The 23,895-nt window shown below is 47.5% G+C and overlaps 12 protein-coding genes across 12 annotated transcripts; 6 read left to right on the top strand and 6 right to left on the bottom strand.

Annotated features, from left to right (window-relative positions):
- Positions 1–234: 234 nt before the first annotated feature.
- Positions 235–1,381, bottom strand: BKA55DRAFT_623279 (uncharacterized protein). Its single transcript, XM_046196797.1, has 2 exons — positions 1,263–1,381; positions 235–1,211 (listed from the first exon to the last, which is right to left on the bottom strand). Exon 2 carries the CDS (start codon positions 1,201–1,203, stop codon positions 439–441), a length of 765 nt encoding a protein of 254 aa, XP_046044400.1. The 5' UTR covers positions 1,204–1,211; positions 1,263–1,381; the 3' UTR covers positions 235–438.
- Positions 1,382–1,620: 239 nt separating this feature from the next.
- BKA55DRAFT_521799 (cytochrome P450) lies at positions 1,621–5,891 on the bottom strand (the record flags this gene model as incomplete). Its single annotated transcript, XM_046188537.1, has 10 exons — positions 1,621–1,790; positions 1,839–1,915; positions 1,970–2,589; positions 2,641–3,014; positions 3,073–3,220; positions 3,950–4,442; positions 4,498–4,892; positions 4,946–5,181; positions 5,239–5,652; positions 5,711–5,891. The coding sequence occupies 10 exons, from the start codon at positions 5,889–5,891 to the stop codon at positions 1,621–1,623; spliced, it is 3,108 nt and encodes a 1,035-aa protein (XP_046044399.1).
- A 427-nt stretch (positions 5,892–6,318) lies between these two features.
- On the top strand, positions 6,319–6,850 carry BKA55DRAFT_652116 (uncharacterized protein; the record flags this gene model as incomplete). The annotated part of the gene is made up of 2 exons (XM_046197330.1): positions 6,319–6,714; positions 6,773–6,850. The coding sequence occupies 2 exons, from the start codon at positions 6,319–6,321 to the stop codon at positions 6,848–6,850; spliced, it is 474 nt and encodes a 157-aa protein (XP_046044398.1).
- A 419-nt stretch (positions 6,851–7,269) lies between these two features.
- Positions 7,270–8,341, bottom strand: BKA55DRAFT_652112 (Extradiol ring-cleavage dioxygenase, class III enzyme, subunit B; the record flags this gene model as incomplete). The annotated part of the gene is made up of 3 exons (XM_046197329.1): positions 8,239–8,341; positions 8,052–8,182; positions 7,270–7,992 (listed from the first exon to the last, which is right to left on the bottom strand). Exons 1-3 carry the CDS (start codon positions 8,264–8,266, stop codon positions 7,270–7,272), a joined length of 882 nt encoding a protein of 293 aa, XP_046044397.1. The 5' UTR covers positions 8,267–8,341.
- Positions 8,342–8,672: 331 nt separating this feature from the next.
- BKA55DRAFT_597650 (uncharacterized protein) lies at positions 8,673–10,409 on the top strand (the record flags this gene model as incomplete). The annotated part of the gene is made up of 5 exons (XM_046196109.1): positions 8,673–8,823; positions 8,888–9,695; positions 9,749–9,865; positions 9,924–10,045; positions 10,102–10,409. The coding sequence occupies 5 exons, from the start codon at positions 8,673–8,675 to the stop codon at positions 10,407–10,409; spliced, it is 1,506 nt and encodes a 501-aa protein (XP_046044396.1).
- Positions 10,410–10,823: 414 nt separating this feature from the next.
- Positions 10,824–11,879, top strand: BKA55DRAFT_679419 (uncharacterized protein). The gene is made up of 2 exons (XM_046198169.1): positions 10,824–11,567; positions 11,628–11,879. The coding sequence occupies exons 1-2, from the start codon at positions 11,202–11,204 to the stop codon at positions 11,763–11,765; spliced, it is 504 nt and encodes a 167-aa protein (XP_046044395.1). The 5' UTR covers positions 10,824–11,201; the 3' UTR covers positions 11,766–11,879.
- A 151-nt stretch (positions 11,880–12,030) lies between these two features.
- On the bottom strand, positions 12,031–12,987 carry BKA55DRAFT_694800 (RTA1 like protein-domain-containing protein; the record flags this gene model as incomplete). The annotated part of the gene is made up of 3 exons (XM_046200087.1): positions 12,031–12,470; positions 12,518–12,769; positions 12,834–12,987. The coding sequence occupies 3 exons, from the start codon at positions 12,985–12,987 to the stop codon at positions 12,031–12,033; spliced, it is 846 nt and encodes a 281-aa protein (XP_046044394.1).
- Positions 12,988–13,460: 473 nt separating this feature from the next.
- On the bottom strand, positions 13,461–15,354 carry BKA55DRAFT_579220 (uncharacterized protein). Its single transcript, XM_046193819.1, has 3 exons — positions 15,175–15,354; positions 14,939–15,088; positions 13,461–14,883 (listed from the first exon to the last, which is right to left on the bottom strand). The coding sequence occupies exons 1-3, from the start codon at positions 15,238–15,240 to the stop codon at positions 13,720–13,722; spliced, it is 1,380 nt and encodes a 459-aa protein (XP_046044393.1). The 5' UTR covers positions 15,241–15,354; the 3' UTR covers positions 13,461–13,719.
- Positions 15,355–15,779: 425 nt separating this feature from the next.
- Positions 15,780–16,534, bottom strand: BKA55DRAFT_579217 (uncharacterized protein). Its single transcript, XM_046193818.1, has 3 exons — positions 16,274–16,534; positions 15,956–16,214; positions 15,780–15,892 (listed from the first exon to the last, which is right to left on the bottom strand). Exons 1-3 carry the CDS (start codon positions 16,377–16,379, stop codon positions 15,853–15,855), a joined length of 405 nt encoding a protein of 134 aa, XP_046044392.1. The 5' UTR covers positions 16,380–16,534; the 3' UTR covers positions 15,780–15,852.
- A 72-nt stretch (positions 16,535–16,606) lies between these two features.
- On the top strand, positions 16,607–18,574 carry BKA55DRAFT_136678 (uncharacterized protein). The gene is made up of 6 exons (XM_046184872.1): positions 16,607–17,077; positions 17,130–17,300; positions 17,360–17,512; positions 17,573–17,653; positions 17,705–18,155; positions 18,209–18,574. The coding sequence occupies exons 1-6, from the start codon at positions 16,991–16,993 to the stop codon at positions 18,505–18,507; spliced, it is 1,242 nt and encodes a 413-aa protein (XP_046044391.1). The 5' UTR covers positions 16,607–16,990; the 3' UTR covers positions 18,508–18,574.
- A 592-nt stretch (positions 18,575–19,166) lies between these two features.
- Positions 19,167–20,995, top strand: BKA55DRAFT_522334 (FAD binding domain-containing protein; the record flags this gene model as incomplete). The annotated part of the gene is made up of 3 exons (XM_046188569.1): positions 19,167–19,342; positions 19,398–20,301; positions 20,354–20,995. The coding sequence occupies 3 exons, from the start codon at positions 19,167–19,169 to the stop codon at positions 20,993–20,995; spliced, it is 1,722 nt and encodes a 573-aa protein (XP_046044390.1).
- Positions 20,996–21,488: 493 nt separating this feature from the next.
- On the top strand, positions 21,489–23,802 carry BKA55DRAFT_708373 (Alpha/Beta hydrolase protein). The gene is made up of 5 exons (XM_046200736.1): positions 21,489–22,032; positions 22,082–22,247; positions 22,306–22,761; positions 22,808–22,961; positions 23,017–23,802. The coding sequence occupies exons 1-5, from the start codon at positions 21,744–21,746 to the stop codon at positions 23,749–23,751; spliced, it is 1,800 nt and encodes a 599-aa protein (XP_046044389.1). The 5' UTR covers positions 21,489–21,743; the 3' UTR covers positions 23,752–23,802.
- Positions 23,803–23,895: the final 93 nt, after the last annotated feature.

Below are 23,895 nucleotides of genomic sequence, written 5' to 3'. Positions count from 1 at the left end.
ACCTTACCAGGGAAGAGGGCTAAAGGTCCTTTATGTGACAGTTGTGGGATACACTAGTCGACGTTTTCGTCGGGCGTGTTGAGTGTGAATAATTTACGATCAAAGATACAGGTACCTGGGCAGCAAACATCTTGCATCCGACAATATGAGCGGTTAATGCTTGCAAACGGAAAATACCGCTGCATTATTGACTCGATCCTAGCAGAGATCTGGAGAGTTCTTCCTTTGGTCAAGGTGGGTGTTTCAGACATTAATGCCATTCCAAACATCTCTACAGCATGCCTGTCTAGCCCGGTGCGTAAGCTGCACTCTAAGAATTGCGCAAGTCCATCTGCAAGCAACTCATGATCGACAACGAACGGCAAGTCACTGACCTGGAAAGTCCTGCGCCGGTCTCTCAATATGCTGCCTACTGGCTCCAAATAGACAACTGAGTGCTCAATCAACCTTGGTCTTGAGTTTATCGCAATTTACCTCGACGACTATTTTATAGAGTTCCATTACTTGAGAAGCATCAAGTTTAACCCCTGTTTTGCGAGCCGCAATGGCACGTTCGACAATGGCTGGACAATCGTGCTGCTTCATAGCCCAGTTGGCCCCTTCCAACTTTGAGCAAAACTCTCCTGTGGCAATGTATCGCCAGCTTCGGCAAGCGTTCAGCACGCTGTTTGTTGAAGTTGCTTCATTTGCTTGGTGCCATTCAAGCGAGTCCGCCATCCCTTCAAGAACCCAGCGGCGAGGAATGGCGCCAAAAGCCTCAGTCATAGCAGCACCGTACAAGCAGCGGCCAAGTTGGCGCCCTATAGCAATGTCGAGGAGGAACCAGTGGCTTGACTCATTCGCGGGGTCGAGGCTGACATGATTGGATTGGTGAGGCCCGGTGTTGAGATTGAGTTCGAAGGCGGGGTGGCGGCTGGCTGGTTTGACTGAGCTCTGAGCATACACGACGAACTCGAGTTTAGTGGCTGGGCACGGCAAACTATCCTGGCTCAAGCGAGAGATGATGGCCTGCTTTTCATCGGTTTCGAGCGGACTTTTGACGATTGCCTGCATGTCGAGGTCGCTAAGACCCGGCTCATACGCGTCATAGCTGGCCGAACCGAAAAGGTACACGCCGACGAGTTGGTCTTTCAGATGTTGGATGAGACGCTTGACGATTTCGCCAAGGTAAGCCTGCGCTTCTTCCGGCAGGTTATTCTCCATTGCGGCTTCTACGCTCGTTTAGCATGGTCGACTTTGGACTTGATTCCGAACATACATACAATATCTGGGACAAAATGTGGGCAGGGCTGATGGGTTCACACTGGGCCACAAGCTTCTTGGCAAGTAGCAAGACTTTCAATTCATGCCAGCATACAGCGAGAGATATATTGTAATGTAGTTTACGGAGTTATCAGAACCAGAGGGAGAGAAGGAAGCAAAACACGTTCCACAATTGTGGGGTTGAGTGATATAAGCCTGAGGCAAACATAACAATTGGCATCCTGAGTCACCAGCTCCAAACTTCCTAAGGCGGAAATATTGATGCTAGCAAAGGCGAATCCCTCGTACCAAGGGACCTGTGTCAGAAAATCAGTGGGGCTGGGTGCCCCGATAATGTAAAGACATTTTACCCAGTCATCACAGGGTAATCAGACACTTGTGAGACTTTGGGGCGATCAAGGTGTAGTTTTCCAACTCCATGTCGTCTTGAGTCATAGATGCGTGAACCTGGGCTCCTCGAAACTTGCGAAACAAAACCGCTGTAGTGACTCGAAGTTCCATATAAGCGAGGTGAATGCCGAGGCATACTATTCCATTTTAGAAAATGTGATAGCTGTGAGTGGATGTTATCTTACTTCGAGGCCCCCCTCCAAAAGGAATATATGCATCTTGCATTTCAGCAGTTGGGCTGAGCCAGCGCTCCGGGTCAAACCTTGACAACTATTTTAGCCATATTGCTTTGGACGTTTTCGAGCTTAGCTCTTACTTGTAGGGGTTTGAAAACACTTGAGGAAGTCGGTGCAAGGAAAATGCTTGCGTGGAAACGGTCGCGGTGTCCGGGATCATGTAGCCACAAGTTTCCCAGCCGCCGTTTGGAACGTCCCTTTGATGCGCCCCAGATGCAGCTCCATACAGCCTCAAAGATTCCTTTACCACCGCGTTCAAGTACGGAAGTTTGACAAGGTCAGCATCTTTGAAGTTTGCAGAGAGCATTGATACTTCTTCTTCAAGTCGTGCCCGTATTCCAGGATTCTCCAAAACCGACCAGACTAGATATGTCAGTGTGTTTGAGGTGGTGTCTGTTCCTGTGATCATGAGTTCCGCTGCCTCTTGTTGCATCTCAAGGTCGGTTAAAGCGTTTTCTTTATTCTTTGGATTCATGATCTTCTCGAAGAATATTGGTGTGTCGAGTGAGCCTGTCACTTGAGCTAGCTGTAGACGGCGAATCGATTCTTCCCCATATTTAAGAATTCGCTGAAACCTCTCTGAGAATTTCTTGACCTGAGGCAGTGGAAGCAAGAACATCAGGTCGAAGAATGGAGAGAGCTCGATCCTTTTGTTGACTGTAGGCATCACAGCCTGGAGGTCCTCAACGTATTGACTTCTCTAAACGGCAGGCGTCAGTAACCAGTAACACTTGAGCGATTCTGCACATACTCTGCCTTGCTCAAGCATTCGGAACGAGCTTCCAAATGTCAGATCACCAATGATATCGGTGGCCATAAAGCTGAACCACTTATGGCAGTCAGTGTATCCTAAGCTTCGGTACTCATTCTCCATCTGACGCATTGCCAGGTCTACTTTGGCACGGATCAAGGACTCAAAAACGGGTAGAGAGGAGTTGCTCAACGGGTGTGCAAGTAACCGACGGCGGCGAGCGTGCTTTTCGCGATCTCTCATTCCAAGCATTCCGGGGCCAGTCTTGTCATACCAAGCAGACTTCTTGAAGCCACCGGATACCTTTTGTATGACTTTGACAGCATCAGGGTCGTTGATTCCAACGTCTGTTGGGCTGATACGAACAACAGGACCTCGATGCATTTCATGTTAGCTATTGGCCGAGTAGTGATCGTTCAGCACGTTACTCACCATATTGAGTAAAGAGAGAATCTATGTACTGCATACGCCGACCACAAAGGGTGTAGTATTTGACAACTAGGTTCGTCCACCGTCCAATAACAGGTCCAGGTATCTTGGACAGAGGGCCAAACAAGGCAGTCTTCACTTTCACAACAACCTGTCAATAGTCAGCACAATAAAACAGATACAGCGGGCAAGAGATTTTGACCAAGTGTACTTACATAATAAAGTAATAAAGCTGTACACGCAGCAATGCAATACCCCCACAGTGACTGGGACAGCATCATCATTATTATCAACTCTTGGACAAGGTTGACGCGTGCTAGAAGCAATGTGTAGAATTAAGACAGAGGTAGTAAATCAAGCTCGAGCTCTTGCGACAGAAGATATAAACAACCCAAATCGACTTTGTAGCCTTTTAAATCTCTACGAACTCCCTTACTACTCCCCGCACAGGCTCGGGAAGGATTTCACTCGGCCGCTAGGATCCACCACTCGGAGTGTATCAGCATTCGGCTTCTTGTGGGGTAATAGTCGCTTTAAATTCCGATATCGATATAATATCCAACTAATTTACCAAAGCCCGTCGGTCATTATAGATCGGAGTTTTTACTTAGATAACGAGGACCCGGGTGCCTCGTGGTAAACAAGGACCTCTGAAGAATATGAATCAGATTCAGCTAGATATCCCAGTAACCCGAGTCAAAAGCATCACAGAACCTAGGTATTCGAGTTGACTCTCCCATACAAGGACAGATCTTGACGGCTAGAAGTCCAGGGGATAGTATGTTTGTCCAGTTTGATCAGAAACCTTGACTATCTATGGTTTCATCTACCTCTGAGAGTCAATAACAGGAAGTATAAGCCAACTAGCGTCACCGCCGACAGTAATACTATTCTTTCCATCGAAAACCTTCAGATCGCGATCATCCGGATGCTCGTGGGAGAACTTTCCTACACCCTGAGTGTCGTGACCAGCAATCTCCAGCACCAATGTCTCTTGAGGCTCAAGTACCACGTTTGTAGGCCAGACCTCAACGTCCACTTCATATTTCTGGTTTTCCTCAACTGGCTGAACGTCCACGGAGTAGTAGTTGCGGTAAGGCAGATATTCCTTGTGCAACTTGTTGCTTTCATCCACCTTACGTAAGGAAACTCGCTGCCAACCCTTCACGATGGGTACAGGGTCGCCCATGGTGCCGGTGTAAAAGACCTCCTCACCCTTGGCATTGATCTTGCGAAGCGTGATGAACAGATCAATGTCTGATGGGGGAGCGGCGTCAGCTGACTTTCGAGTTGCAGCTACAGTTAAATGGGCGACGATATGACCAGTGATTTCCAAAGCAGATGAGGTCTTGTATGCAAACCTGATGGGCTCGCTGTGAGTATATTAGCGCCCTGGACTTCACGATGTGCTCAGAAGATGTCACGTACCCATTCAGCGCATCATATTCGACTGTGCTGAGCGGCGAGGATGGCTTCGTGCTCAAAGCGTTTTCAGAGGTAAGGTAGAACTTTGTGTAGTTCGTCCCAGGTAATGGCCAATCTGCCTCATTTCTACTGGGAAAACCTCGTTCGCGCTCAGGGTCATCAACGCCAGCCTCACCCTTACGCAAAGTAAGACGAACCCGTGGCTGCTTTCCAGACTTCCAGCCATCCGTATCATCATCCTTCAGAAAAGAGTTGAAGAAAGATAGTTGTACCTCAGCCGACTCCGGGTAATAAAAGGGCAGGTCGTGTCTTCCAACAATGAAGTGAAGGAATTTGTACTTAGAGCTCGCACGAATCCAACCGAGGACATTTCCTCGAAGATGAAGCAGGATGCCCCCCTAATAGCCTTGTGAGAATGATATTTGAGCCTTTCCAAAATCGTGAGACTTACCCAATTAGCTACGCTAAGCAGCGGAACCTCAATGGCCTCCACATCAAAGTCTCGAGTACGATAATATTCCTCGTCGCGGAACTTGTGTACAGCAGTGTCTACTGTCTGATCTCGACGACTCTTCAGCAAGGTCTCTTCGTCAAGGTCACCTTCAAGAGTATCCTCGCCCCATTTTCTGGCGCTGCGGCCAGGCTTGCCGTACTGATTTGGACTAACTCCGTTGTTCCACCAGAAATCTAGATTCGAGGATTATCAGCAGTGCTAGGTGAGTAGGACTCGAATCGGTAGCTTACCAATGAACCTGTCTGAAAGAATACCTCCGTGTCTTACTCGATCCCGGTAGTAGTCACTCATACCTTCCCATGGGATAATAGCAGCCAGGCCCTTCGGCTTTCTCGCAGCAACTCTCCATTGAGTGCCGGCATAGTAGCTGATTCCGAGAAGACCAACCTTGCCTGATGACCACTCTTGCTCGGCAGCCCACTCAATGACATCAAAGAAGGCTTCACTTGTACCTCGAGACATAGTATCAAGGAGTCCAGGACTTTGACCAGCTCCTCTTTCATCAACCCTCACCACAATGTAACCCTTGCTCGTCCAATAAGCAGGATCAGGGGTCTCCCATGCGGCATGCGTGGACTTCATATCAGGGTTCAGCTGCTCCCAGCTTTTCTTATAGAATACCTCATAGCGAACATCTTTCCCGTCTGCGCCGTCATGTTAGTAAGAAGCCACACAATAAACTTGGAGATGAATGCCACGTACAAGGGCCATACGTGGCAATGACAGGGTATGTCCTGTCTCCAAAGGGAGCCGCATCTTTGGGCAGAAAGACATTTGCTCGAAGAAGACCCTTCTCATATGTCTTCAGTGGTATGTCGACATTCTTGATAAAAACATAAGGAAAGCTATCCTTGTCGATTGTCAGGTACTTGTTCTCAGCCATAGTTGCTGATCTTGAGATGATACGGTGTTGATGACTCAGATGCGACGAGCCTCATTGAAACGAATTCATGCGTTCACATTTATTATCAAAGTTTTATTATGTTTTATTTTCCGAGTGGCTTTACATGTCACCAATCGGGCACTTGCTTGCGTGATACCGGAGTTATCTCCGTAATTACTCGTGTGTAATATCTGGCATGGGTGATGTGGTCCCGAGCCGACAACTCCCCTGAACAAGCCGCAAAGAAAGGAAGAAACCCAAAACGAAGACCCTTGCCTTTTGCAGACTACCACCATTTCTGGATGATGAGTCCGGAACTCTGGGAGAGGTAAATTCCGTTAGCGGTGATGATTTAGTTTACTCACCATCGCGCATTCCCTCATCAAATTAACAACCCCAGAATTGTCACAAACATCGCCATCACACAATGTCAACTACCCAAACATCCACAGCCAACGCTCACGGCAGCCATGTACGACTCCGAACAAATTCCTCTGTCGAAGATGCGTTGCATGATTACAAGATCCATCACTCATCGCATCAACCTTCATCATCGGATGGACAGCAGAGCAGCGATCGCAACATCGTGATAGTCGCCGGCGGGATCCCTCGAGAGGCCCAACCAAGCGATTTCGACTCCTCTCTAGCTCCTCATCCCACAGTTCCATATCCAGTATCGAACCCAGGGTGGTGGACCGACACTTTCAGGCGTGTTCCTGACTATCGACCTATCAACCAACATCTCGATCTCAATGAGAGACGGCAAATGCTTTTGTTTACGATTGTTGGCGGCATTATGGTCAGAGGATGCTGGCTCATGTCGGTAAGTGGTAGATGCACATAGATTTGCCTGTTAGTGAAGACACTAATTATTGTTCCAGGTTTGGGCACAGGCGTGGAGGAACACAGCTGGACGACTAACGGACATTGGTCTCTCAAAGGTGGGAGGAGAGTGGTAGACATCAATGTTAAACCACGGTCAAGACCGGGGTTGTTGGAAGAGCCGTAATTGTGTATTTACATGTATGACCGCAAAGAACGTTTTCATAATCTATTAGTCTCAAATTGTACACATAATTTCGAGGTACAGGTTGAGCCAAGACGTTGCATTGGACAGAGGTAAAGATATGTTCGACTTGACTCCATAAAGCACTCTTATTGCCTTTTATTAAAGATTCTTCCTCCATCGCTTTAAAGCCTTGATCAAAATAGGAAAAAGAAAACGTACTCCAACTCCTACATAACTATGAAAGGGGTAAGTTTCATGCGATGCAATTATTTGACATTTTTATTACACTCTCAAATGTGACTCTACAGTCTGCAATAGGTACCACTGCTCTTGTCATTGCTCTATAAGCTCGGTTGCAGTACAGTCCTCCTACGATAAAGACTCGTCCCAGTCGCCGAGTTGATACTGACTGTTACACATGTTCACGAGCTCCCAACACTCCCCCAGAAATTTATTAGGACCTTGATCTTCATAGTGGCCAGCCGCGCCAGCAGCAAACAAAGTGGCCATGTAGTGGTCATCCGTTCCATGAGCCTCCTTGTAACGCGGATGTTTCATCAACCTAGTAACAGCTCTTCGTAAAGCAGGCCCAGTGTTCTGCGTGACGGCATCTTCCAAGGCCTGCCTGAACTCGAGGGCAAAGTCGCCAGGTGGTACAGGCTGCGCAAAGTTGTCTCGATAGGTGAGCATTTGATACCAATGGTTCCGATACAAGTTATGTACGGATCCGCCGCTACCTATTATAAGTGTGTCCTCGTATCGCAAAGGCCGTAAAGCAGCTCCGATCTTTGTGTGCAGGTGCGGGTCGTATCGCGCGTTCATCGAGACGATCGTTGTAGGTAGCGGGATACAATGGGGAAACATGCGAATGACAATCAAGAAGGTATCGTGAACCCATTCGAACTTGGGATCAGCTTGGGCCTTGATTCCAGCCGCTCGTAGCATGTCGATGACGCGTTGTCCTCCTTCAAGATCTGCCACCATTTTGTATGGCATGTATCGAGCTTCTGTGACACTGCCCACAGGATCTTTCTTGGCGTCGGGATTCATGCTCACTCGGACTGTATCGTAGGGAGAGTCCCAGTGAGCACCCTAACAATCATTAGCTCTTGCCATCGCCTCGTCGTGTGGTACAAATTTGTTCTACGAACCATCATGACAATGCGCTTGACTCCACGCCGTAGGCATTCATTACCAATATTCTCCCAAATTCGAGCAGGCTCTGACTCTTCTCCTAGCATCATGGTAGATCCATGAGCAAATAGAAAGACTGGAGTCGGCTCTTACATGTCATTGTTAGATTCATGGCACTTTTTGTGGTCTTCGAATAAGACTTACTCTTTTTCTTTGCTGGTATGCTACCCATGTTGACTGTGACGGTTCTTGCTGGTGTTGATTCACTGTTGTTTGCGAATCACTATGTCGTGGCCGTTTGGGACTGATTAAAAGGCATAATTTGTTTTCATATTTGCCCGAATCTCCGATCCTTCCGTACCTTGGGCCTCGCATGTATTGCCTATAGAGAAAAGGTTCGGAATTGATGACACCCAATATTACAATGTTACTCTAATCTTCGGTCCCGTGTGGAGCCGAGCCGAAGTCGCTGTATCGGAGGACGGAAGTATCGGTCATGACTCTACCGAGGCACGTTGAGGTTGCGTAGGCGAAAGATTTTCTAAAATTGCTTTATTTTGGCTTGGAAAAAGACTTGAACACCTGTCAATTAAGTCGTCAAGAGCTCTATTGACAAGAACGGCATTAGCACAATAATCATGACTTCTGCATTGGATCAATATCACACTGTCAATGCAGCGTGGGCGGAGGGTCGACTCGAAAATGTGTTACAGCGACAGAAAGAGCTTGCTTTACTACATGCCGACATCAAGAGTTCCTCTTCGAATCTGATCAAGGCCATATGTGATGGTGAGTGGCCCTAGTACACATTTTGTGGTTGGTTACCGTTCGTAGACTGACAAAGTTGCGACAGATCTTCAAACCTCGAAAGCAAGCGCAGCTGATGAGCTCCAATTGGCCCTCGATTCGATCAAATATCTATATGATGACCTAGACTTTCCAAGTACCTTGGCCAAGGAGAAGCACGTCAAAAAGGGAGCCAGTTCATCTAGCAATTTGATTGCTCTGGGCCCCGTTCTAATCGATCCCTCTCCCTTATCGCCATTTCTTAGCACGGTTGCACCGCTCGCTGCGGCTGTTGCCGCCGGAAGCTCTGCAATTGTGCTAGCCTCATCAGCGTCACATAAGCTCAATACCGAGCTTCGCATCCTCATCAACAAGAGCTTGGACGTCGAAGCCTTTGCCATAACAGAGAGTGACTCGACCGATATCCGTCGAGAGCTAAGCAAACAGCACTTTGGTGCTGCTGCCCTACAGAACTTGTCTCTGCGTGATACTCTCTTCATGTCTCTCCATAAGACGAACCCATTGATCAGGGCGCTCTCGCCACCCTCTGGAATCCCATCTGCGTTTGTAGATCGCTCTGTCGAAGATATAGACGCCGTCGCAAGTCACCTCGCTTCCTCTGGCCCACGAGCACCTCGCTACAACCCCTTGCGAACGCCACGTCTGGTTTTTGTCGACGAAATACACATCGCGCACCTGGACAAACTCATACGTGCAGAGTCCGGTACGGACTCATCACTGTCCTTTAGCAACGGCAGAGACGAAGCCCAGGCTTTCGATAGGCTTCTAGCATCCATATTCCCAACCTCGAAACGGAAGCTGCCGAAACATGTATCCGGTCGTCTGCCTGCCGTCATCACGTTAGATAACGCCGAGTATGTTTTCCTGCAAGAATTTTACACCTGCTATATAATTGACTCTTTATCAGTGCCAATATAGCCGAACACGTTCAAAAAGCTGCGGAATTGATCGCAAACAGTGATAACGGTCTTCTACTAGTCCCAATACGAAGTTTGGACCACGGCATCGATATTCTCGGCAAGATGTATGTCTCAGCAGTGATCGAGATAGCCTAAGATTATGAACTAACACATTAGTATCAGAAACGCAAATAACCCTTCCCAGGCAACGTATATTTTTGCCTCGTCCCAGGCCTCGTCCTACGTCGCTATGTTCACAAACACCCTCCAAGTGTTTATCAACGCCATCCCTCAATGGTCACTGGGTACGGTCTAAGATGTGTTTACGCTCGCGCATTCCGCTAATTACTGACTTATACAGCCGCTGTAGCTCCCTCGACATCATTCGTCGAGGGTCGCTTGCTGTACCGCAGAGAAGACTTTTCTGTCAACAAACCTATCCTACAGGATTCGCTCCAGCCCGTTGATCCCATCGGAGCAGTAGTAAACTCTGCTTGGCCCTTCCTGTCTCATAGCTTGCAACTCGGTAGGATCCAGCAGCAAAAAGGTGGAAGGCTGAGCTATTTCGAGCGTGGCTTGTTGGTTGGACTGGCCTTGTCATTGATCGCTGTTTCGGGCACGGGATTTGGTATTTACCGAGGCATTTCACATTTTGCCAGACACTCTTGATATAGGAGGGGTTTTGATCATTGATTGTATACAGATAATTCTGGATCGGAATACGCTTTACCATTTATTCGTGTTCTGTAGTTCCTCGACTAACGGACTGAAATGTTCTCACTGTACGATTAGTAAATAAATTTCTCAAATCTCATTGAATGTCAGACATAATAAGAGAGCCTCATCTTGGCTTTAGAAATGCATGTAAAGTGATTGTGTGAAGGCAAAGATAAATCGCGTTGCTCTAGGGTGAGCTCCCCGAATCCCTTAGTCAACGCAATGAATCCAGTTAGCCCAAAATATTGTCATGGTGGTGGCGGAATTCTCCCGCCGCGGAATAAGCAGGCTTGGTCTCTAAAACACGTTCACCAGCCCCACATATTTATATGTGTCAGAAGGGTCGCTGAAAGATCAGATGCAAAAGAACAGACAGATTTGCCCTTTCATATCAACTTCTCTAATATTTGCAAGCTACCTGTGACATTTGATTTCTTAATTATATAACGCTTTGCCTACAACATCCTGTTCAAATCTTCCCGGGATATCACTTCAATAGTCTTATGCAACGTGAGGCGACAGTACCCTCCTAATGGTCTTTCTGAACACTGAGCTTGTGGGGCCGTGTGGGCGAGCCGGCCACCGGATCTTGATGTTACGAGGCGTGTAGATCACACTCGGTGACACGGATTGTTGCCTTTAACGCCTGACCATTCGCTTTTTGGCATTCCATACTACTAATAAGCCGGCCTCTTATAAGCAAGGTTTGCATGCACTATTCACAAAACCTCAATTTCTCAAACCATGGGTCTCAACGCTGGTAGTTCTCTGAGAAGGGTTGTCACCCATCACAAGGGCCAGAACTCTGCCATCCTGTCAGATGAAGCGCTCAGACTCACGTCTGGCTTTGGTAGCGACGCCGTCACTATCTGGAGAAACGAAAAGTACCCAGCTGAGCTCGTTGACAAAGATCCCGTCGGCACCGACCCAGTCATCTATACACCCGGCTCACTAATTCGAGTTGTCGACTTTCCGCCAAATTCCTCAGGGCACAACCATAGGACGGCATCGCTTGACTATGGAATTGTGTTTGAGGGGGAGCTAGAGATGGTTTTGGCAGATGGATCCAAGACTATTGTTCGTGCAGGCGATATCATTGTGCAGCAGGCGGTAAGTGATGTACTTTTGTGCCCTGTTGAAGAAGTGACGCTGACGTATTGAATCTGCAAGACCTTACATCAGTGGAACAACTTGACAGACAGGCCAGCTCGTCTGGTGTTTGTGCTGTTGCCGTCCGAAAAGACTGTCAATGGGGTCAATGTTTCAGAGACTGGTGTACCTGAGAAATATCTTCCAAAGATCTCATAAGGACTTCAGAGCATGCATGTAACTGGCGTCTAAAAAATGCCATAGATCATAGTAGTATATAGGCTTTACCTAACCTATATGATTTCTTGGGCGCAAGGGCAAGAAATAAAGAATACAATTGCTATTTATTACTCTATAGCCCCTAAATCCCGCCAATCCTCCATATTTCGTAGTGTAGCTAAGTTTCAGTCTAGGTGACTAGACGAGACTCGAGCCCTGAACAATGACAAAGAATAAAGCCGCAGTGTAGGTTACCAGCTGTTGCTCAGTTCAAGGCATCAAGCTGGGTTTCCAAGTCCACATTATTGAATCGATGCATATTCTCGTTGTTGATAGTGGCAGAGGGATGGAACCAATTGAATAGTAGAGAAACAAGGAGCATCAAGGTACCATCAAATATGTAGAGATAAGCCTCCTTGGCCATGAGCTCACCGTCTTCACCCATGATATACTCAATAACTCGAAAGATGGACCGAATCATGATGAGGCCGCTGGAAACATAGAGGACTATAAGGAGCCTCTTCCAGGGTGCTCGAGTCTTAAGGCTGGCGACAGTAGGTATGTTATGGATTCGGCGGTGAAAAACGACTGTAACAATAATAAACATGCCGAAGAAGATAAGCTGGATAAAGAGACCAATGATGATTATCATCTGGCCGTTATCACTTGCTGATTTGCTCTCAGCTCCAGCAAGCATGCCGCCACCTGGACTAGTTAACCAATGATTAATGTAAGTCAAGTATGTCGCCTACCAATTCCTTGAGCAGCAATGGAAGCAATATCTCCAAATAGAAAGATCTTGGTCAGCCAGTTCAACCTAACCACGGAGAAACTGTCGGCCTTGAGGAGTCTAATGAGGCGTCCGAGGACCATGTAGATAGAGGCGGCGTAGAGAGGAGGACCGAGGAGAAGGAACAGAGCTTGGATAATATATGGCCCAGATGTCCATTCTCCCGAGGGCTCGGAGGCGTTCACGGCTCTGCCTGTGTACCCAACGATCTCGACTGCGTGATCAAGTCATTAGCTTGTTGTCTTGGCTGCTTATGGAGGAGGGGAGCGCATTGGTACCGATAGAGCCGACAATGAATGGGATGAAATACCAAGATCTGAGTCGTAGGACCTGGTATGTGTGGTAGATACCTGAGAGGGAGAAGGCAACAATAAAAATGACTGCCGCCGCCATGGACGGGTCATAGTGATAGCGGGTATTGCCTTCTGCCATTTCTGGTGTTTGGTGATTTGATTGCCCTTTTGAATTTTCCAAGATTGATGCGTATGGATGACGAGATGAATTTGGATAAAGTGTATTGTATTTCTCCTCTAGTCTTAGGCATCCTCATTTTATATATAAAGATAGCATATGCTTCAAGAGTGCTTGACCAATGCCATGGAGAAGCGAGAACGAGCTTAACTGACGTCGCCCTGTCGCGCTAACATAATTTGGAAAATAAGGTTATCAGAGTAGGCCGTAATAAAGTTTCGCATTCTTATTTTGCTTACGTTTCTCGGCCTTATTAAATTGCCATGACAGTGAAAAGATTGATGAGCCGCAAAGGCGGAGCATTTCGTTATCGGATTTGTATTTAATTTGACGGAGCAAGAATGCTAAAAATAGTTGAAAGTTATTAAGGATAAGAGCTTACACAGCCCTACACCACCTAAAGCATCTCCACACAGTTTATGGCAAATCAAGGCGGCGACAGTCTACATACCTAGCTCCTAACAAACATGTGGCTTTAGGGAAAAGATGGCTGCTCTATGATAACATCTGGAATGAATGCTACTTGCGATCTCTCAAGCCAATAGAATAGATTGGCACATGCGGCATGCCTCGATATTAGCCGAGTTAGAGTACCACCTGGCTCTTCTTTGATTAGGCTATGAAGTGCTCGGGATCAGAAACACGGAGCTACACCAACGGTCCAAGGTATTTCAATTGAAGCTGTTAACTTGTTTACTCTTTCACGACCATGTCCCGGTCAACATCCATCACGATTTGTTTTGGCCATTCAATTAACGTTTCCCAGTGACTTCCCATCAAAGAGTTGCAAACACACTTCATCAAAGACTCTGCCCAACCTTCCAATGCCCAACAGCTTCCTTCTGCCATTCGCAACATAGTGCAGTAAAATGCCAAGACAACTAGGGCTGCTGGGTGACGTTGGCGAAGCGATGCGATGTAGTCAGTTCCAATAAGGATGGGCCAATGGAAACACGCTCGCAATGAGGCAGTTGACGTGGCCGAAAGCCTGCTAATGCTATGCTCAATGGAACTGGAAATGGACGCTATTGCTTGCCGAGTCCCGAACGAGTCGTGAATAGCATCGCTCCCGAGAAATGTGGTTTGTCCCAATGCAATACCCAGCTGCTCGACATGGGCAGAGATGAGCCCTAGGCCTGAATCTTTGCTATTGGGACCTCCGCACTGCATCCGACCGAAGAAGGTTGCAAGTGGCCCCGTCCTAATCTCACCATCCGACTCAAGCTGTATCATGTTCATTCCTTTGATAAGGCTAAAGACACCGAGGATGTTGTCGACAGGGTGCAAGGAGCCATCGAATCTATCGTAGCTTGGGAAACTGGCAAATGAGCAGATGGTCAATAACATAGACGCTGCGTAGAGCGCATGGCAGTGTTCGGAGATATGGGCGCTCGCAAGTGTCGTCCGTAAACCCTCTATAGCACTATTCTGATGCTGAGATGCTTGCGAAAAGAATGCATGGCGGTTGTCTTCATTCAGGTATGCGAGATGATAGCCAGAGAAAGCCAGTAGCTGATGCAAGAGGAATTTGTGTTGAAAGGCCAAACGTGGCAATTCTTGCTGCAAGACCTTCTGTACGTCAGCGTCATTTGAGAGTGTGGCATAGGATATGCTAGTGTAGTGGTGCATCAGCTCCATGTCAGAGGCCCAGCTGGCTCTTTCCCCTAGTATGAGGTTGGAGAAAAGTGCGGCAAAAAAGAAGAATGGATCGTCATGGTCATGATAGGCCCCATCTTCTTGCCCTCTCCCTGGAGGCGGGAAGCCACGGCTGACTTTAGACCAGTGCTCTGCAGATGAATAGGGAGTTTTTAGTGAGACACTGCTACCAGGGCTTGAGTCTGCTCGATAAGGCGAGCGCTGGAAGAATTATTAGCTTAAATAAAAGACATGTATGTTCAGAGAGATGACTCGCCTCAGCACGCCTGGACCTCGGTTTGGATGATGACGGACGGGTAGAAGACTGCTCCACTGTTTGCACAGTAGCAACATTACGAGGCGAGCCACCAAGACTGCAAAAGACCTCATGTCTGACACATGCTGAGCAAGGTCGTTTCTCGTCGCACTGAATAATTGTCAGCGATGCCCTTCGGATAGTGATCTACCGAGTCCAACGGCTCAGTAAATTTACCGTGCTGACTTGTGTCCGACCTTGACTCTTCTCTCCTTGCATCTTAGGCACCCCGTGCGGGACTTGCGGTAGCCTAGTCGCTTCATAGCTAGGTACCCTTTGCAGAAGTATATACTGCGGAGCGCATCAGTTAGTCAGAGAGTGAGTAGTTCATATCTGTGAATCGAGAGTGCCGAGGTTTTTGTAGTCTAATTTCATGCTTAAGATGCACGTACGTCTACCGAGCTTACGCTCTGACCGTAAAAATACGGGACTTCTCTGATCATGACCAATCAACGATGTATCCGATAACGAGCTGGACTCAGCCTCCGCTAAATAAGGCTAGACCGTTTAATGGCAAATGTACATCTTATACAGAGTACGCAAGCTGTGACAGACCATGGCATCTCCACACGGGCTTAGCAAGCATTAACAGTTACCTGAGCAACACAAGGGCTACTTAAATCTAAACATAAAGATAAAAACAGATAGATACTTTAGGCTATAATAAAGTATAAAGGAAAAGCAGAGAATTTAAATTCTATATAGTTAATATTTATTACTTGGTGAAAAAGTGAAAAGTTGGAAATTATTTGGGGTTTAAGAAACTTTATCTTCTCGACACTGACGGTTTGCAGGGAACATTGACTATCATGGCTTTATAAATCAAAAGACAAAACTCTTCTTTTCTAGCTAGCAGTACCAAAAATATCTATAATCTAGTTGGGGTTCTTTTCAATAACACGAGTAACAAGATCACTTATAAAACCTCAATTAGTATTTTCTGCTTCAAGTGCAAGTTCAAGTTCATCATCAACTTACGTGTCCATGTACGCCCTCACAGTTGCAATTTTGCCGCTATCGTTGAAGCCCAGCACCCAGGTATATTCATTGGGGAAAGGGTCGCCACTCCTAGTCTTGGTATCGACTGCCTTGAGCTCCACGGCAGCTTGGTTTCCCTCGATGATGATGTTCTGAACGACAAGATGGAGGGGACCTGCCCAAGTGGATGACAATGCCCTTGTTCCCTGTTGAAATTCCTCGATGGACTTGTAGTGGCCAGCGATTTGGCAGTGGGCGCCTGTGATATGGTGAGCTCGAAGCGAACCAAAATGGACGACATTGGGAGCTGGGCTGTACCCTTTACGGTCCACTCGACGTTGGGCTCGACGTGGGGCCAGAAACTGGCCATATCACCCTTGCTGGGGCCTGCAAAGATATTTCGGACGTGCTCGTGGGTAACCATCTTGGCAATTTTAGTAGGGAATAAGTGAAGTCAGACTGTTAAACAGAATGTCTTGTGTTTGTGCTGCCAAGCAGACAATGATCGCCATGGTTTCTTGATTTTTAAACATCTTTTCAAGGTGGGGTTTGAGATACTGCCCCAACGCGGCAGTTTCTTCTCGCCCTAACTCCGCTTTCTGGGTCATGGGGTTCGTCTTTCCTCGGAGTTGACATTTGCGTGTGGAGAGGGCCCGAGGCAGTGGGGAATACAAGAGTGAGCCCGGATTCCCCGCGTCAGACGTCACAACGCGGGGAAAGTAACCAACCGGTGGAGCCGAGATGTAGCAGTGAGATACGTTCTGTATGTATGGGGATCTTGGTACGCTTGTTTCCGAGCTTGCTGGGAGAACTGAAATGATTGGTGCAGATGGTAATAGATCAAATGGTGGTGGTTCAAATCGATGATATTGGAAAGCCACCGTGATGGGTGTCTCGAAGAGGGAAAGGAGGCGTCTAAGCGTTAGTAGGCTTAGTCGTAGAACGTATTCATCTTATAACGGTGACCTCCCAGTTTCCCCCCGATGGGGATACTTTGGTGTTTGAACTAACTTGACATCTCCAGCTACTGTGAACATGCCTCTTAAAGTTATCATTGCAGGTGCAGGCTTGGGTGGCCTGGGTGCCGCTATCGCCATGGCCCGCGCTGGCCACGACGTAGAGGTACAGTCCGATAACCTGCACCGTCCCGATCAAGGGAAGCTGATTGAAGCAGGTATTCGAACAATCAAGATTCCTGAACGAAATCGGTGCCGCTATTCACATTGCACCCAACGCAACCAGGGTACTGAAATCCTGGGATATCGACTTCACAGAGCTGCAAGCTGTCTTATGCAACGCCATCAAGATCTACGATCATACAGGGAAGCTGATATTTGTTCCCGTGGTTAGTTGTTACAACAGTACTGTCTTTCCGTTTAGGCTAATGCTTTGATCCTTATAAAGAAACTCGAAGAACTTCAAAAGACTATCGGTACCAAGGATGAATGGCTCCTGACACACCGCGTCGACCTGCACAGTACTCTGCTCAAGGCAGCCACCGAAAAGGCATTTGCGGGAAAGATCAATATTCACACCGCAAGCAAAGTCATTCACGCAGTATGTACATGCTTATGGGCACTCTAGACCACCTTGGACTGATTGACTGACAATTTGGAGGACGCGGAAACGGGCGAGATTACTTTAGCAAACGGAGTCAAACACAGAGGCGACCTACTCATTGGAGCAGACGGCGTCCACGTGAGTCTCCTATTAGCTATGATTGTCAAGATTTCCATTAATGTTCTATAGTCCAAAGTTGTTTCCGCCGTTGCAGGCAGTCCACCTGTCCGTGTCAGTACAAAACAAAACACGTTTCGATTCCTGGTACCGATCGACAAGCTTTTGGCAAACCCAATCACCGGGCCCTTTTTCGGAAAGCTTGGTTTCGACTGTCAACACGTCTTCACGACAAGGGATCGGAGAATGGTGGTTTACCCATGCCGGAACGCCAAGCTGCTCAACATCGTCGCCATGCACCCAGCTGAGGATGCTGGTCTCGACTCTGAATCCTCTTGGTTGGCAGGCGGAAGAGTGGAGGATTTGCTCCATGTTTACAAGGAATTTGGACCTGAGCTTATCGAGATGTGCAGGATTGGCGAAGACTTGAAGCTGTGGAGTTTGGCTACGAGAGACCCCCCTACCAAGTTCTACAAGGGCAGAACTGTGCTGCTTGGTGATGCAGCTCATCCCATGCTCCCACGTATGTTGCCATAGCTACATGTGAGCCATGAAGACCAACTGACAGTATCTTAGATCAAGGACAAGGCGGAGCGCAATCATTTGAAGATGCAGCAGCTCTTGGAGTCCTGTTTCCTGCCGACACGACGGTGGACGATGTACCTCGGCGACTGGAACTTTACAACAAGGTCCGCTATCCACGATCCGTGACTGTCATGTTCATGTCAAAGATCAACGACGAGAGGCGAGGTGAGATGATGGAGGATCTCCGCAAGTTTGTCCCCGATGCGGAACTACCTCCCAACATCTTCCCCTATTTGTGGAATAATTTTGTGCTTGACGATGCGCAAAAGGCTCTTGCAGCAGCAGCTTGATCACTACGGTTGATTAAGGATAGTGTTCATAAAAGAAGGAAATAGATCCGTGGCAAATTGAATCACCAATATCGTTCTCAGAATTATATAATTACATACTCTGTGCATGTCATGATAAATGATCTGGTGAAATGTGAAGTTCATCTTTGAATTCTTTACTTGAGTTGAATATTAGACACTACTATGGATACAATGGACCACCACTATGTATCGTGGCTCACATGTTCAGCATGTCATGAGAAGGATAATCGGCGTATCGATACTTGTTTACGGAATCATCCTCTACAGTGACCCAGTATGACAGAGCCATTCATTGTTTTGATACACGTCACTAAGAAGAAAGCCGTAAACCGATATCAAAGCAGCATTCTCGCTTCGAATACGATGATGGGTAATCCTCTGCTTACAAATGCCGTGTGGGCGCCGGGTCATCATGACTTCGGGGCCGACCCCACCGGATCGTTGTTGCACGCAGGGAAGCTTACTTCATTGGAGGTGGGGTGAGGTACGGTTTAGCAGCTACAAGGAAGGTTAATAATTTTGAGGATGATAATTTATATTTACCACGCGGAGTGATGTAATAAGTGTTATCATCAGTTCCATCATACGGCGCTACTTAGAAACATTCGAGAACTTGGTTCAAGAGATAATCGATTGCAATGACAGTCACTGCGCAGCAACTTGATGATACTTTGTCCTCGGCCAATTTGGCCAAGGACAAGTTCACACCAGTTGACCACTCCAACATCCCTTTCGAGGATGAAGAATGGCCAGTCATAATAATTGGTTCCAGCATGGTTGGCAAGACCCTTGGTCTTCTCCTCGGTTATCACGGGTAGGCGAAAATATTCAATAGCCCATAGACCAACGATGTACAAGCTGACACTGAGTTTAAGCATTAAATCGGTCTCGTTTGATCGCCACTCCAAAGCCGGAGCTCACCCCCGGGCAGCGGGCATCAACTTCCGAACGAGCGAGATCCTCCGCCAATTGGGCTTGGAAGAATTCACTCTGGAGCAGAGCGGTAAAGAGTTTGATCTCAATGCCGGTATGCTTATTGTCGAAAAGCTTGTGGGCGGCAAAGTTATAAAACATCTTCAAGAGCACGATCCTGAACATGTTAGGAGCTTTACTCCTTCCAACTGGGTATGGATATCGCAACGAATGTTTGAGCCCATTTTGGGCCAGAATGCAGAAAGGTTCAACAGCGAGCAGCGCCATGGCCATCAAGTCCTTCTCTATGAGGAACAAGAGGATCATGTTGTTGTCGTCGTCAAGGATCTCAACACTGGCAAGATCAAGAAGTACAAGACGCCATATGTGGTTGCATGCGATGGCAATCGAAGTCCGACCCGTCAAAATGAGGGTATCAGCTGGGATGGGCCAGGTGTTCTTCGAAACAGTCTCGGAGTCAGCTTCAAGTCAGACTTGAGTCCTTTCATCGGCAAGAGAATGGTTCACGGAGTTGTCTATGTGGCAAACAAGGACATCGGTGGAGGCTTTCGATTGGAGAACGAAGGAAAGCAAGGCATTATCATGGTTAATAATGTCGGATCCAAGACCAGCTTCGAGCCCGGAACTGTAACAACGGACGATGCCAAACAATACTTTTATCAATTGTCCGGCTTGACTCCTGACCAGGTGGATCCTCAAATCGTATCGATGAACTACTGGACTATGGCGGCATACACTGCTGGACGCTTCGAGAGCAAGGGCGGCCGTGTTTTCCTTGCTGGAGACTCGGCCCACACTATGCCACCCACTGGAGGCTTGGGGGGAAATACTGGAATAGCTGTTGGTTGGCCCGCCTGTTTACCGAATATATTGCTAACATACACTGTTATAGGATGCTCATAACCTTGCATGGAAGTTGGCATACGTCTTATCCGGAAAGGCCTCGCATTCGTTGCTTGCAACGTACAACATTGAGCGACAACCCGTTGATGAATTTACCGTCAACCAGGCATACAATCGCTTCCAAAATAGGATCGTTATGCAGAAGCCTCCAGCTTCAGAAGCCCCGGATGAGTCTATTGAGCTGGGTTTCAGGTATCCTCGCGGAGGAGCGTTTGTCCCTGAGGAGAAGTACTCAACTCCCAAGGAGCTCTACGATGATCCAGCTTTCCCCTCGGCTGTTCCTGGATCTAGATTCCCTCATTCCTATCTCGACGATGTCATTTCATCCGGCAAACCGATCTCAACGATTGACTTGGTGAAGAGGAACTTTGTTCTCATCACAATAGATCCTAACTCCCCTTGGATTGCCGCCGCCAGCAAAGTTGAGATTGAGATTGATGTCTATACTTTGAATGCTACATCATCTCCTTATAGAGACACAAAAGGCGACGTTGAGAAGAAATGCCGTCTGAAGCCGGGTGAGGCGATCATGGTGCGACCTGATGGGTTTATTGCTTGGCGAGGTACGAGGGTTGATAGTGGACATGAGGAAAAGTTGAAAGGTGGAATCAATGCGGTTCTGAGAAAGTAGCCAAAGTTTGGTGGGAAGGCTAGCTACGCCATAAGACTCAACCTCAAGTAACGCAGTCAAATCACAATTTAAATATGATACCATTAGTGAAATACATAGGTGACTTTGCGTAGTGTAGGCAGTGAAATAGAGTCGCTCAATTACGATTCAAGCAGTTTTCTCCCTCACCCTTCAGTTTCGATTGGTTCATAGCCGCTAACTATCGGGTGTAATGCGTCTGTGCATTATCTACTTACGCCATGCTTACTCAGAATATATTTAATCCGGCACTCTTTGAACTCCACAAACCTCTGTAAAGACACAAATCTGGATAGAAGCGATCGTCAAAGAATTGCGCACTTGAGCTTCGTGAGTACCTCTTGAAAACGAGAAATATGGGGGAGCGGATATGGCTTCTAACAAGCAGCGTTGTTTTCACCCCAATTGGGACTTTTACATCCGCAAAACTTTGACCTGTTCGGGCATTTCTTTGGGGTTGAAATTGGCGGCCTCATCGCGCGAGGTTGTCTACTAAGGGGATTGTGGTCCCGAGCCGATCCTCTATCCAAGCTGCCGGCGGGAATGCTTAGTTAGCGGCCCCACGCTCGTGGATGCAGCATGATCCAGTTTAACGGACTTAACAGAAGAGCGGCGATAGTGGCATATTAGTTGTCGTTTTATAACTTAGGTAGTGATTCGAACGGCCAAGGTTGAAAGAGCAATATTGTTCTCAGAAACACTATCACTGTATCCCTCAAACACCGGTATCATGTCGCTCAAGATCAACGGCTTTGATGTTGACGTAACCCCAGTCATCACACCTGGGGCCAAAGAGGCTGGCCCTTATGACCCCCTTAACCCTTCGGTAACAGTCTTACCCAAGGGTCACAAGAGGACCCCGGCAAACAGGGCTTTTGAAGTCGACACAATCTTCGAGAAGGATATTATTCTTCCCATGAGAGACGGCATCAAGCTGTACGCTGATGTCTTTCGACCCAAGACTGACGAGAAGGTTCCAGCCGTTCTTATCTGGAGCCCTTATGGCAAGACTGGAAATGGTAATTTCTCATGCCCAGACATAGTTGAAACTTCTGACATTCTTGATAGGTCCTCATGGACTTGGCATGATCCCCGGTCGATTTGGTGTCCCTGAAGACCAGGTCAGTGGCTATGAAAAGTTTGAAGGGCTAGACCCTGCTGTCTGGCCAGCAAGGGGATATGCTATTGTTAATGTTGACTTGCGAGGGTCTTGGGACTCCGAAGGAATTATTCCGTAAGTGGAAGATTCATGTCTTATCAGAATACTGCAAAAGAGTAACTAACGTGGTCAGATGGGTCGGCAACCAAGACGGCCAAGACGGATATGATGCCATCGAACATGTTGCTAAGCTTGACTGGTGCACAGGCAAGGTTGCCTTGGGCGGCAACAGTTGGCTCGCTATGGTTCAGTGGCAGATTGCTTCTCAGCAGCCTCCTTCACTGGCTGCTATTGCTCCGTGGGAAGCTAATGCAGACTTTTATCGCGACACTCTTGCCCGTGGTGGTGTGCCATATCCCTACAGTGCCATGTGGAAGCTCCTACAAGATCTGATGGTTGGTCGCAATGCTGCTGAGGCTCCAATCTCGATGCTGGAGAAGTATCCCCTGTTCAACGATTACTGGGAGGACAAGAATGTCAAGCTTGAGAAAATCCAGGTTCCCACCTATGTTTTAGCTAGCTTTTCAACGGCTCTTCACACCACGGGCTCTATTCGTGGTTATCATGATATATCTTCTAAGGACAAATGGTATGTTGAATTTGGCATTGAGATCCGAATACTGATAATTCTATAGGCTCCGCATTCATGCTAAGCAGGAATGGTCCGATTTGTATCATCCCGACAGCGTTGACGATTTGAACAAGTTCTACGACTATTTCGTCAAAGGCATTCAGAACGACTGGCCAAGCACCCAGAAAGTACGAGGTTCTCTCGTCGGGTTCAACCTAGTAAGTTACTTTCTGCTTTTACCCAAAACTCTATTTCAGTTCTGACACGAACTAGCCAAACATCAGCAATGTCCCTCTCGAATCATATCCTATCCCTCACACAAAGCACACCAAGCTTTACCTCGGCCCAGGCGAGAACCTTGAAACAGCCCCCCGAAAAGATTCACACACCGTGTCTTATGATGCAGCATACCTTCCGAAGCACCCTCTTGGGGGCGGTGAGGAGGTACTGTTCAGATACAAATTCACCAAAAAGACCTGGCTTATTGGCTATTCATGGCTCAACGTCAGCATCTCCAACGACGGCGATGATGACATTGACGTTTTCGCTCAACTTGGAAAACAGGATGCTTCAGGAACTCAGTTGGTCAACATGAACGTCCCTCTAAAGGACCTCATTCCTCCTGTCAGCGAGCACACAGAAGCTGCAGACACATGCTTCCTCAAATATCTGGGACCTACAGGTTCTCTACGAGGTAGTCATGCCATCACAAAGGTGACACCTAAACCTGGCAGATTCACCGGTGACTGGCCTGAGTATACAAACACAAGTCGAAAGGCTATTCCTGCTGGCACCGTTGCCAGGCTCGAGGTTCCCATCTGGCCAACTGGTATCATCTTTGAGGAGGGAGAGTACCTGACCTTGAAGGTGTCTGGCCACTATATGAGCTTCATGGAGTTTGACTTTCTGTACACAGCTGCTCATTCAAACAAGGGTCGTCATACCATCCATATTGGGGCTGACTCTGACAGTCATCTAGTCGTCCCTTTGCTGGACCCTCTTGCTTAGATAGTGTTGATCGTGTCAATCCACAGGCTACGGAATTCTCTTAAATCTCACCCAAATATCTGATATTCTATAACCTATTCCTTTACACAACAAACGTAAACAACATTGATTATGAAGTGTCTAATAGGTGACTTTACCATAGAC

The sequence above is a fragment of the Fusarium redolens genome, assembly GCF_020744475.1.
Source record: "Fusarium redolens strain MPI-CAGE-AT-0023 chromosome Unknown BKA55scaffold_17, whole genome shotgun sequence".
NCBI lineage: Eukaryota > Fungi > Ascomycota > Sordariomycetes > Hypocreales > Nectriaceae > Fusarium > Fusarium redolens.
This window is presented reverse-complemented; position numbering and strand designations above follow the sequence as displayed.